This window comes from Cibotium barometz, chromosome 21, assembly GCF_041138505.1.
Source record: "Cibotium barometz isolate CiBa-2024 chromosome 21, ASM4113850v1, whole genome shotgun sequence".
Classification (NCBI taxonomy): Eukaryota; Viridiplantae; Streptophyta; class Polypodiopsida; order Cyatheales; family Cibotiaceae; genus Cibotium; species Cibotium barometz.
The window spans coordinates 54,871,333-54,885,235 of record NC_141066.1 but is presented as its reverse complement, the minus strand read 5'-3'; the positions used below and the strand labels follow the sequence as shown (position 1 = coordinate 54,885,235).

General features: G+C 39.5%; 1 protein-coding gene across 1 annotated transcript; it reads right to left on the bottom strand.

Moving 5' to 3' along the window:
* Positions 1 to 4,454: 4,454 nt before the first annotated feature.
* LOC147627378 (copper transport protein ATX1-like) lies at positions 4,455 to 5,887 on the bottom strand. Its single transcript, XM_086816201.1, has 3 exons — positions 5,328 to 5,887; positions 4,928 to 5,003; positions 4,455 to 4,797 (listed from the first exon to the last, which is right to left on the bottom strand). Exons 1-3 carry the CDS (start codon positions 5,469 to 5,471, stop codon positions 4,628 to 4,630), a joined length of 390 nt encoding a protein of 129 aa, XP_086672327.1. The 5' UTR covers positions 5,472 to 5,887; the 3' UTR covers positions 4,455 to 4,627.
* Between the last annotated feature and the right edge of the window lie 8,016 nt (positions 5,888 to 13,903).

The following is a 13,903-nucleotide window of genomic DNA, read 5'->3' as shown; positions in this document are numbered from 1 at the left end:
GGTCTCCAGTCACCATCATTAGCATAGCATGAGCTTGGAATCTTTGGTTATAAAAGTGGTCATCTGCAAAGATAGATGACACAGGATAATTGAAGTGTAAGTCAATTCCATGTATGAAGAGACTTTCCAACTCATCCATCAAAGGTTTCATAAAAACATGGAAAAGTTTGCTCGATCTTCCAACTTTCTTACAACTAAATGGAATAAACAACACAGGTATCACTCCAATCAAAGATTTCTTCCCACAATTGAGAACTTTGATCTCAACCACACCACAATTTTTTTGGGTCATCTATGATGCTGCTTGGAAGCCATCCCAATGTAATAATAAAGCAAAATTATATGGATCTCCCTGTCCATTCAAAAGAAGACACATTAGGGTGTAGTAGTATGTAACACATTAAGGTGTAGTAGTATGTAACACACTTTAATATATATAACGCTAGAGAATATACATATAACAAAAGTCTTACCTTACAAAGTCTTTCGAGACCTTGCATTGAAGCTCGACAACCCTTACAAATAAACTTGTACATTTACTCACTTTCATTCCAACCCTCTTGAAGTGCTTCTGATTTTAGTGAAGAAGGCCATGCTCGATAAGCTTGTTTACAATGAACATTATCACATATCAAGGGCAACTCAAAATATGATTGTGGATCCCAAAACTCTTTAACACTATTACACTTTGTACCATCCCAAAAATCATAAATTCTTTTCGAATCATCAGAGCTATTAGATACCAACCATCTCTCTTTATTTCGCCACATTTCCAACAAGTCATGGCACAAAGATCTACTTTTTGCAAGAAGCTTCAATTGTTCACCAATGGGAACATAATTGAAACATAACATATCCTTTCTAAGCTTGGCACACTTTGAACACTTCTCACTACATGTTAAGCAATCACGCTTTAATTTTTTCTTACCTCTTTCATTGTTATTGCATTGACATTCAAGAGTGTCGCCAATGTAGTTGTCTTCTTTACTTGGTGGATAGAGCTCAGTATCATGTATAGAATTGTCTAATCCTTGGCATATTCTATATCGATTTGCATGAACCATACCAAGTGTCGAAAACATGGTATTTAACTGCTCCCAACATGTGGGAACACTTATGCCATCTAGATCTCCATCCCATGTTTCTAGCAACTGCACTAATAGTTTACTCAGGCTTGGTGTATTGATTTTATCTTTATCTGCTCTATTCCTAGAACCACCCATGTCTCCAAATAGAATCCTAAGCATACTATCTTGAAATTCCACTGAAGCCTGATGTTCATCCCAAAGTGCTTGCAATTCAATCACCCTCTGTATGATTTTATCAACCAAAGACAACTCCATGTCAACCATGTCCTCCTCCTCCTCCTCCTCCTCATGGTGATAATGTTCATCATGTGTATCAATAAACACATTATTATCATCTTCATGCATCATCCCATGCAAAGGTCCATTGTCTTCTTCTCTAAGTTCTGAAGAGCCAAATCTTGAAGTTTGCAACCCAAGATTTGTTGCAATAGATTCAAATCGCCCATCAATTAGCTTATGCCTTGCATAAGTTGATGGAGCAACTATTCTTCCACCATGGCAATATTTTCTACATCTACACCACGCTTTCCTTCATCTAATAGATGAGTTGGGTGGCTCTCCATGCATCGACCTATTATTTTCCATAGAATTAAGCTCACTCACATTTGTGGTTCAATTCTCCGCATAGACAATCCATTCTCTATATAAGAAATGGAAATACCTAGATAATAGCCCATATTTCTTATTCATTCTCTATATAAGAAATTTAATTATCTAGATACTGGCCCATATTTCTTATATAGGAATTTGAATTACCTAGATATTGACTCACATTCTCTATGTAAGAAATTGAATTTCTTATTTATTTGCCCTTATTTCCTATATAGAAAAATGAATTACCTAGATATTAACCCATATTTCCTAGATATGAAAATAGAGAATAAGATTACCTAGTTAAATATAGATAATTTTCATCTACATAACTAGAAAATCTTTCAAAATTTCCTATATATCGTTAAGTTCACTATATAGGGAACAACCAAAAGTTCCTTTTGTAATATTGTCTTAGAAAAATGCTATGATTTAATTGCCATCAAATCATTTATTCTATAGTGCTGCTTGAATTTTCCTAGATCACAACCACAATTTCCTCCTAGATTAGTAGAATATATGTGGCGGAACTATATTGCTTGCTGGACTTTCCTAGACCACTTCCTACACTAAGCAAGGAATTTAAGAATTGAAACACTTTCTACATTTAAGAGTAATTATCTATATAGAAAATACTACACTTAGCAAGGAATTTAAGAATTGAAACACTTTCTCAATTAAGAGTAATTATCTATATATGAAATACCATCACTTCTTGGGATTTCTTAGATCAGAAGCACATCTCCATGATTGAGAAATCATTCTTCACATAGAAATTGAATCGCTTCCTAGACACTAACGAGTAATTAATCATCTTTACAAGAGTTGTTCACAAGCACATTTCCTTAGCTAGAAGATGAATACTGCATAATACCATATGTTCCAAAACACTTGATAGATCAAAGATGGATTTCTTAAGAGCAACAAGAGCTATGTAAAGAAAACAATCATCTACATAAAGGAGAAAGACCCTACTGTAACTTGGTCTAAGAAAATCTTCTCCAAGATTAATAGGAGTTTCTTATATGGGTACAGGTCTGAAGCTCTTTGGAAAATGTATAGAGAAGCACTTGGTTAACAATTTCAAGATACTTTTATATTTCCTACATGTCAATTGGATTATGATTTAAGACTTCCGCTGTTCTCGTGCAACCTCCCTTGTTGCGAGTGAGGTTAAAAATCGGATCCACCATCTAAACTCAAAAGACAAAAATAATAGTAATATAACGTGTTCAAACACTTTATTCTGGGGTGGACTTTTATCGTGGAAATTGTGAAGCTCTAACATAATGTTAGATTGCTACCTTTTAACAAGTTTTTACGAATCAACTTTGTTGGGTGCTCTTGCATGTGGGCACAATGTGCATGTGCTTAGTTTCTTTTCCTTTAAAAAAGCCTCAAGGACCATTCAAGGTTGGGTGCCCTATCCATCGTATTCCCCATAAAAGATCGTTAATAACAAGTGCACTGTTAAGAGAACATGCCCCTCGCGAGCGATGATAAAAGCACAATCCGCCTCGTTTGGATGCTTAAAACGAAGGGTGGTAGTGGTGGTGTTTCCCGTAGTTGATAGTTTCAATTGGAACCCTAGATGCTAATCAGAAAGGTAAATACAGTGCTTATATACTTCAAATGCCAACGTAATTGAGAATATATATGGTGGGAGGTAAGTGTTACAAGAGCATTATTTACCTGCGCTTTCAACACTCGACACTAACATTAAGAAAGGCATTATAGATGTGAAATATTTTTTAAAAAATTTCACTAGTAAACATTTTTAACCACAAATAAGTCATTTATATCACGCACGTGGAACCATAGATTTATCCAAGCTACTCTTTTGTCGAGACTCTTCTTCCTTAATCCTATATTAGTACTCAACCCCTGGGTTGTTGTTGTGGTATGTCAAAAATCTTAAGAAACGAAATATAAGTCGAATACAAAGGGGATTGGAAACCAGAATACAAAGGGTCAATGAAGAGATTTCTCCCTCCCATTTTTTTAAAAATCGAGGATTTCCCTTTTCTTGGTTGTCCATGGTTTGGTTAGTATGTAATAGATAGCCATTAAATCACCACCCCAGCCCTCTAAGAGGAGAATGTTTGAATGTAATGCTTATGGTTTGACCGTTGTAGAAATCTAGGGCTACGTGTGTATTATTAAGGTGGGCTAGATATTAAATTTAAGTGGTGAGCACACCCACCTCATCGATATGGTCGTGGTGCGTTGTCAACCCAACCGATACTACTTTGGTTAGCGTGTAGATACGTTTGAAATGATCTCTGTACGATCGATGTCAATTCTCCTTGCATTGAACGACTGCGTCGACATCTTCATTGCCATGGAGTTGTGGCAAAGCATCATTTTAATACACATTACATAGGCTCGGAGCTTGTAGTTATCAATTAATTCCTTTCCTTCATAAATTTTATTTCATAACTCGACCCATTGAGCATGACACGAGCAAATAATGCATCATCATCTGCAATACCAAGTGACGAAAAGGTTCACGAGACAAATATTTTACAGAATTACAATAATAGCCTGGTGGCTTGCTCATTCATATGCAAGTGTAGTTTTTTTTTTCCTTTTTTTAATTTTCATTTTAAGGAAGAGGAAAACACACTCTTCCACCTCTCTCGATGGAGAGAGGCGAGACAACACACGCGTTCACTTTGTACATTATTGTGCTTAGTGACTAGCTTAGTAGAATTTCTTTATCAAATTCCCGCACGTTGGGGTGCCTTTTGTGAGTCATATAATAAAACCCCAAAAAAAGTAACAAATAAAAGATGACTGTCACTTTGTTCCCATATGATTCCACTGTGCTTTGAGAATTACATTGCAACACGCACCACAAAATGTATTGTATATAATAATAATAATAATATCGGAGAAAGAAGCTGAATATGCAAAAGCCAAAACGTGAGCACACCATTACGTGTGCTTCAAAAGGTCTGAGTTGCATTTGCCTGAGGTTTGTTGGAAGGGTTGGGCGCCGCCCAAAACTCGGTACCTTTCACAACTTTGTTCACACTGTGTAGGACCACATTGGGACACACCTTGCCAATCACCGTCACCTTCTGCTGGCTTAAATCGACGTGGAATGTAGTCACGCCTGCAACAAGTGTGAAAAAATTAAAACAAGCGTCGTATTAAGCTAAGGGTAAAACAATAGCCGGAAACTCTACGCATGTGTTTTTTGTACATGTGTTGACATCCCACATGAGAGAAAAAGGGCTTTGCACCTTCCAGCTTAGATAAGCTTTTCTGTACTCTCCGAGCACAGCCTTGGCAATGAAGAGCTGCTTTGAGGACCACTACCTGGGTAAAGAGACGACAAAAAGGGGTTGTAAAACCACACAAATGCACACAAAAAATGCGTAGTACACTAAGAATTTTTTCCAAGCCCAATCGGGAAATTTCAACAGGAAGTTGATCATGGAAAAAAGGAAGGAAGTGTTACATTAAAGCTGGTTGGCATGGACAAGAACCAGTGTAATGGCGCATAGTAACTTTAGACTAACACATTCCCTAGAAGAGTGAAGCGTGTGTACAATGTAACCTTACAGAACTCTAGGGGTTGCTCTTGAGGAACAGAAACCATAGTAAGTAATTCCATATTGTGCCAAGAAATGGAAAAAAAACCTCAGTCGTGGCTTCTTTGGGTTGTGCAGGAGAGACCAGCTCCAGGGCTGAGGCGCCCCCATCAGGGTGCAGCAAGCCTTGCCCTTCTTCTTCACTAGGTTTTGCAGCCTCCACACGGCGAGGCTTCAGGCGTAAAAACCTCATGGCCTACTACGAGGTGGAGACGATATCAAAAGGGGGTTTCAGAAAAGGAGCTCACAAGATGGCCTCTCAGTGAGCCATTAAAGCCAACAGTTGCAAAAGAGCGAAATGAAAGCTCAAAAAAGTTAACACCACAGGGATGGAGAAGAACACCTAACCACCGTGTACAAGCAAGAAGAGAGACTGCGGAAGTTATAACTTGGAAATATGTCTGAAGAAAGAAACCACGGTCACCAACTGTTACCCCACACACATACACACACACACGAGCAGCGCAGATTCCGAGGGGTTGTGAAAGGCAGGCGGCGCTCAGACAGGACCACTTCAGCTGGCGCAATAAAAAAGAATAACGCACGGAGCAAGTATCCCATGCATAATATCACCCACCCCTTCCAATTTTTGCAATATTTGTTTTTCGGCAAATTTGCATCATATGTTGAGAGAAAAGTTATGGTCCAATACCCATCATTTTCGTCCCCTCCTCCTCGTACCGCCCTCTCTTGTACATCATGAAAGTGTTTTCTCTTCTCTCACACAAACATTGAATGCCACAAAAGTCACTTTTTTGCTTCTCTTTTTGCAAGTGTCACGGCCTCTAGAGCATCAAACTTTACACCCTATTACCCACCCCCACCCCACATCATTTGTTTGTGAGGGCACCTTTGATACGCTTTATTCGACTTTCTTTTCTCGATGAACAACATGTGTTATGAAGTATGAGGGCACGAGAAGATCTTCTATCGTATCCTAAACAATCTCATCTAATTTCTTTTTATCAAAGTACTCCTAAGGTAACTTGATCCCCTTTCAAGATTCCAAACAAGAAGCTAGGTGTCATCCACTCTTGATCCCTATGTGACACAAATCCCCCTTTATGTGGCATCCACGCAACTTCTCTCCATATCCCTTTGCAATAACTCCATGTGCTCCAGACTCCAGCTGATGAAGTGTGGCCAACTGGTGGCCTTAGACGAGGAATTCAGTTTGAGAAGTTAAACTTACTTGAAATGACTATAATAGATTCTAGCATGGCTGGTGTGGAAAATCCTAGCTATCATTACAATGAAAAAATATTGATTTTGTTTTTGGCAACTTGTGACCGTGATAGAGTGGAAAGGGATAATAAGGATATATTTTGGCAGAGGGGGCATTTTGGCTCCATGAATTTTATGGTAATGGATCCCAACAACATGGAAGGGGGAAGTGGGAGGTTGTGCTCTCAATACTAAGTGAACTTCGGACATTAAGGGGAACATGGGCTTTGTGCCAAACGGCATCAACTTCTCAAATTGTAATTTTCTAAATGAAGGAGGTGATTTCTAGCCCACACCAGCTGCACACTAGTTGAATCAACCCCGGAGCACATGGAGTTCACACAACCTAGTTTAATTACAAGCTTAAAATTGGTCTTGCTGATTCGAGCACCTTGAGATTTTTAATAAATCTACCTTTATTTTTTTCGAAAGGATACGCGGATGTCTCCTATTTGCAATAAGTTTCAAAATGTGATAGTTAAAAGGTGTAATGAATGCCATTAGTTTAACTTTGAGTTGGTGTTCAACAAGGCTCGATGGGTGTGTAAATCCACTACTCGTAACCCACTAACAATTGGTGAAAGGATATCATTGTTGAGAATTTGATGTTGGAATTAGGGTTGCAGGAAAGCACACCAAGCTTGGAGAAAAAAAGCAAGAATGCACACAACACACAATGTATTAGATTGTGTCAATGTACAAAAGATAAGTTAGCCCTAGAATGATGGGCGTATATACAAGCCGGGAGAAAAAACCTCCTAAAGAGGAAAAAAGTGCCTCGGCGGTCCTAAGTGTGTTCACACACATCACTGCCTATATATATGGCAACAAATCTCCCCTGGGAGTGATGGTGTGAGAACGAGAGCTGGCACTCATGTATAGGGAAGTGCCATGCCCTAAGTAGATCAGTCCACAAAGGGAAGCAAGCCCAAAGCTTTACGGAAAGCTTCGAACTTCTCACACGAGAAAGCGCCTTTGTGAAAAGATCGGCGAGGTTGTCCTGTGTTGGCACATAGGCCAAGCTGATCTCTCCTGCTGAGAGTCTCTCCCTGACATAGTGATAATGCACCTCAATGTGCTTTGTGCGAGCATGAAAAACTGGATTTCTCGCAACTGCCAATGCGCTCTGGCTGTCAGTGTAGATAGAGATGGCAGACTCCTGTCCAACACCCAAGTCAGCCATAAGCCGTCTGAGCCACACACACTCAACCGTAGCTGTGAAAGCTGCCCTGTACTCAGCTTCACAACTAGAAGTGGCCACAGTAGGTTGCTTCTTGCTCAACCAAGATATGCATGAGCTACCAGGCATGAAACAAAAACCACTTGTGGATACTTTTGTTTCATAGCAACCAGCCCAATCTGAGTCCGAAAAAGCATGTAAATCTGGCGGCAACGATCCCCCCTTGGGATAAAACAACCCAAGATGTTTGGTGCCACTCAAGTAGCGAAAGATGCGTTTAACTGCCTTCCAATGCTGAGACCCTGGGCTATGCATAAACCTGCTCACCTATGAGACTGCAAACTGAATGTCCGGCCTCGTAATGCATACATAAATGAGGCAACCAACAGCTGTCTGATAGAGTGTGACATCAAAGTGATCTCCAACATCATGAAGACTCAACTTCAAACCTGTCTCCATTGGAGTAGCAATAGGCTTGCAGTCTTCAAGGCCGAATCTCCACAACAATGTCTCAATATACTTTGTCTAACACAAAGCAATACCTCCATCACACTGCAATACCTCCATCACACTGCTTAAATTGTATCCCCAAATAATGATGCAAATGCCCCAAATCTGACATCTCAAAAGAGGCATTCAAATCAGCCTTAAAATCAGCAATATGACTCTCAATTGGTCCTGTGAGCAGCATGTCATCAACATAGAGAGCAATGATTAGATATACATCATCCACACATTTAACATACAAAGTGCTTTCTGTTGGACTATTCCGAAAACCATGTAGGCTGCGATACATACACCTCCTCATGCAAATCTCCATTCAAGAACGCAGTCTTTATGTCCAACTGATGTACATTCCAACCATTATGAGCTGCCAATGCAAAAATGCTACGAATGGTAGTCATACGACAAGTGGGAGCAAAGGTCTCGTCAAAATCAATGCCCTTTTCTTGAGCATAACCCTTTGCAACAAGTCTAACCTTATAGCGATCAACACTACCATCTGGCTTTCGTTTCAACTTAAAAACCCACTTACATCCAATGGCCTTTTTACCAATAGTCAAATCACACAAAGACCATGTACCATTCTTCATTATAGCATCATATTCACTTTGCATTGCAGCCAAGCAATTTTCTGATTCTTGTGCCTCATCAAATGAAAGAGGTTCTTCCTCTTCACACATACAAAGCATAACAATCTGATGCATAAGAGGCATGCTGAAAACCTGAACGAGTACAACTAGACATAGGTGCATCAATTTTACTATCACGCAAGGTTTGCACCAGCCATTTAGGCATACGTCTAGCCTGCTCATTTTCAGCCCTATCTTCATAAATTACATCCTGTAAATCTGCATTAGAAATAGGCTGATATGTGATGTCGTTTGAAATCTGCATAGGCTGAATATTTGCCTCATTAGGACTTACATTTGAATTCTCACCTGTAAACAGAGGCAACAACATATCAAATACATCCCGTGAGCTTACACTTGTCTCTTTGGTACATGATAACAAAGGCTGCACAGCATCTTCCACAAAAACATCTCGACTAATCAAGATACGCTTTGACTGCGGATGATACAATCTGTAACCCTTGCTCTCAGCACTGTAACCAACAAAAATGCATTTGACAGCCTTATCATCCAATTTTCTACGTTGTTGCACAGGCACTAAAGCATAGGCCAAGCAACCAAAGACACACAAGTGACCAATAGAAGGCTTCCTGCCATGCCAAGGTTCGTATATGGAGTAATAGACTGCAAGGCCTTAGTGGGACACCTGTTGAGTACATATGCGGCACACATGACAGCCTCAAGCTAAAACGCATGTGGCAAAGCTTGGCTCTTGACCATACATCGTGCCATCTCCAAGTGACCTGTTTTTCCTCTCAGCAATACCATTTTGCTGAGGGGTATACGACGGCACTGTACATTGGTGTTTTATCCCACGACTAGCCAGAAATGCATCAAACTCTTTAGACATGTACTCCCCCCCTCGATCAAAAAAAGGAGGGTGCCCACAGTACAATTGGATACATTTTCAACCATATGCAAAAACTATTTGAAGCACAAAAGTAGTTCGGACTTTGCCTTCAGTGGATATACCCATGCATGCCTTGAGTAATCATCAATGAAAGTCACGAAGTACAAGTGTTTACCAAATGACGGAGTTTGCATAGGCCCACATACATCACTATGTACAAGTTGCAATTTGCGAGTGGCCCGCACAGAACCATCCTTTGGAAACGCAGAACGCTGCATTTTGCTCAAAATACAGCCTTCACAAACATGTTTCAATGGTGCCTCAAGAGGGGGCAATGAAGCAACCATATCAAATTTCTGCAAACGCAGCAAACTAGCAAAGTTCAGATGACCAAAACGAGCATGCCATAGTTTTGCATCTGAAACTGCCTTTTCATCAGAAACTACATTCGCTAAATCTTCCACACACTTGTCTCATAAGAATTGAGCCTATACAGCCCACGAAACAAGGTGCCAGATACAATAATCGTATCACTAGAAGTCAAATCATGAATAGTACATCTGTCATCGATAAATTTGACTACAAGTCCAAGTCTAGCAAGCGCAGAGACAGACAATAGATTCTTCTTTATCCCTGGCACATACAAAGCATCTGAAAGTGTGAAAGCGCTCCCATTTGCAGCAGTAAGCATAATTTTACCAATGCCCTTCACTGGGTAAGAAGCATTATTGGCACATGTGACAGTATTCCCATTAGGGACAGCCTCAAGGCAAGTGAATATATCACGATGCGAGGTAATGTGCTTTGTAGTACCACTGTCAAAATACCATACATCAGAGTCAACAGAAACTGCCAAACATGCATCATGTACAGATGGGTCATACTGGCAATACACACTAAACGCCCATTCTGTATCCTGCACAACATTTGCAGAATCTGCATTTGTAGAAGCATCCGCTATTGTGGCTGCATTTGACTCTTTCTTCTTTGCCTCTTTCGCCTTTAGCTTAGGGCAATTCTTAATGACATGATCAGTTGCTTTACAGTAGTTGCACCTGATCTTTTTCTTGCCTTTATCAAGAGCCTTCTCAGACCTATTGTTGCTACCTGTGGAAGGAGAAGAAGTTGTAGACCTATTAATAGGAGAAGAAACAGTGGAAGGGGCTGCCTTACCACTTCTTCTCTACTGGGCAGCAACAAATGCCTGATCAATTGCACGCTGCCTAGCCCTGTTTTGCCTGGACTGCGCTTCCTACAAGAGCTTGTTGACTAAAGTATCATACTTGACAACATCAGGTCTGTCCTCAGTAACAAGTCTCCACGTGGAAGCAAAAGTCTAATATGACTCAGGTAAAGCATCAAAAACAGTCTGCACAAGAGAATGATCAGGAATAATCTCACCTGCAGAAATCAACTGTTCCTTGAGATCTTTAATCTCAGCAAGAAAAACATTCATGTCATCATCTTCCTGCATAATCTTCGATTCTAGCTCTTTACGCAGGTAAGAGATTTTTGCCTCGTTACGACCTGCATACAAACCAGCTAGAATATCCCAAGCCTGTTTTGTTGTTTTAACTGAATGAATATGTGGAGTGATGTTACGTTTGACAGAAAGTGTAATCAAGGCATGAGCCTGCGCATCTTTACCATCCCAACAAGCTTGTTCAGTAGGGTGGGTAAAACACTAGCAACAGTAGAGCTGCTAAAACCTGCAACATCCTCAACAGATCCTACATCCACAGAACCTGGATGTACATCCATACCCTGGACAATGTTCCACACTCCTTTTGCAACCAAAACATGCTGCATCATGTATGCCCAAAGTGGGTAGTTGCTGTCTCCATCCAATTTGTCATCAGCAGACAACATGCGAAATACATCATTACTGTTATCAGCCATGGCTCACTGACTGAAACTGATGCAAAAGCTACCTGTAATGAAGCAAAGACTGAACAGAGAACAACTCGTGCTATGTAGCATGGTCCACAATAGACGTATGCCTGTTTTGTAGAAAACTGCACTGTCGAAATTTTTCTAGAAAATGACGAAAACACCTGTGCAGAACTTGCAATGCAAAAACGGAGCCCGAAATGACCTCAGATGCAATTTCTGAGAACGCTAAGGCCTAAGGGCTAACTTGCAGAGTATAGGGACCTGTAAACAAGCGCTCGTGAAATCTCACCTCAATCGGAGAACGTGAGTCGGAGGGTGCTGGCGACAGCGTAGCCCTGGGAGAGCCGATGCCTGCTTTGATACCAATTGTTGGAATTAGGGTTGCAGGAAAGCACACCAAGCTTGGAGAAGAAGAAGCAAGAATGCACACAACACACAATGTATTAGATTGTGTTAATGTACAAAAGATAAGTTAGTCCTAGAATGATGGGCGTATATACAAGCCGGGGGAAAAAACCTCCTAAAGAGGGAAAAAGTGCCCCGACGGTCCTAAGTGTGTTCACACACATCACTGCCTATATATATGGCAACATTTGATGCCTAATAACTTGATGGCAAGAAATGGTCGTGCAAATCTTTTCCTCCCTTAAACATCGGGTGGTTGTTACCACAATTCCCTACTAAGATTTCCCATGACCATTTCTATCGGAAGAAACAAATAATCGTCCACCATCAATTAAAGAGTGAGAAGAGGTTCAAAATATCAAAGATCATTTGTAAAAGAATCTTTTTTTTGTGCAAGGAATTGTTTATTAATATTCCAAAAAAAAGGTTATAATCACCACACAAACATAGTTTGTGATATTCAGAATCTTGGTCATAACCAAGATTTTGAAAAAGGTTACAATCACCGCATAGACATGGTCTGTGAGATTCAAAATCTTGGTAATAACCATGATCACATCCACCACAAAGTAGCCACTTTTGACCCTATATTTAAGGAGATGATAGAGGAGAGAATGGGGAGTTTGTATTGATTCCAAGCTACTCCAAAAACTCAAGTTTCTGGAGCACATATGCATGTACTTGAAAGCCTATTTTAGTTAATTCCGTTTGGCACAAAGCCCATGTTCCCCTTAGTGTCATTAGCTTAATCCATTTTGGCATTTCTTTAATATTTCTTACTTGGTGTACACCATGTTTAATCATAAATCTCTCTATGCCTCATTATTATCCACCCTAAGCCATCTAAACCATAACACAATAGTGGTATCAGTGTTAGAAGAAAACAACCCAATAATAAATTAAAAAGTAATAATTAACATATCATAGAATAAAATTTGCACATAACATAAGATTGGATCCAATTTTCCCCCACACAAGAGTGTGCCCATGCTTCCTCTTGGTGTATTTTAATCATATTGCTTGAAATAACTTATGGGAGCTCAAAACAATGTCTACTTTTACAAAGATGTAGACTTCAACAAAAATAGCTTGCTTTATTGGAGGTGCAAGCCAAACCACTCAAAATAGGTGTAAACCTTAAACGATATAAATGTGTACATCTCTTGTAAAATTAAATATACATAAGGGAGCTTTCACATGTCTCAATAAATATGTCCATTTACAATAAATATGGACACCACCCAAAATAGAATAAATGGTGCACGTCATTCACAAAATCAAATAGTATTCCACTAACACTTTAAGTCAAGTGTCTCAAAATCTTCCTGATAATCACCAGGTCGCCTCCATTATCCAACCCAAGGATCTGCACATACATCAACTATTTAATTAATGAATTAATTGATTAAAAATATAAATAACCATATAAAATTCATAAAATCAAGATAATGCAACCCATACTCTCACACATGTACGGAATCACCCACGTACACATAAAGTAAGCTACGATTGCCTAGATTTAGAAATACATCCTAATCTAAACCCATCTAGGAGAATTCATAAATAATGAGAAATGTGGGAATATAAAATTCTATAAATTGACTCCTCACATAACAATCAAAGCTTAGTTTATCCCCATTAGGACTACTAAACCATAGGATTAAAATAAGATTAGTAACATCATTAGTAAAAATATAATTTTTCTCCCTTTTGCCCATTTCCAATCAGTTGAGATATCTGATCCTTCATGACATTCTAGTGAAATCTAAGCATACATGCATTGAGCTAACATCGTAAGCTTACTCCATAACAGTCAAGGGCCTACCACTAGAGATGGAGAGCTTGCATGGGTGATTAAGGATGATAAAGAATTAGCTATTATTGCATTACTACTTAGTGATAACTACATACTTCACATCTTGAACCTAGAGACATCTCTA

Excerpts from the sequence above, each read along its gene's own strand:
- LOC147627378 (XM_086816201.1), bottom strand. The coding sequence starts at position 5,471 with ATGAGGTTTTTACGCCTGAAGCCTCGCCGTGTGGAGGCTGCAAAACCT. Across the intron at positions 5,004-5,327 it reads CCAAAGAAGCCACGACTGAG|GTAGTGGTCCTCAAAGCAGC; the intron begins GTTTTTTTTCCA and ends CTCTTTACCCAG. Across the intron at positions 4,798-4,927 it reads AAGCTTATCTAAGCTGGAAG|GCGTGACTACATTCCACGTC; the intron begins GTGCAAAGCCCT and ends CACTTGTTGCAG.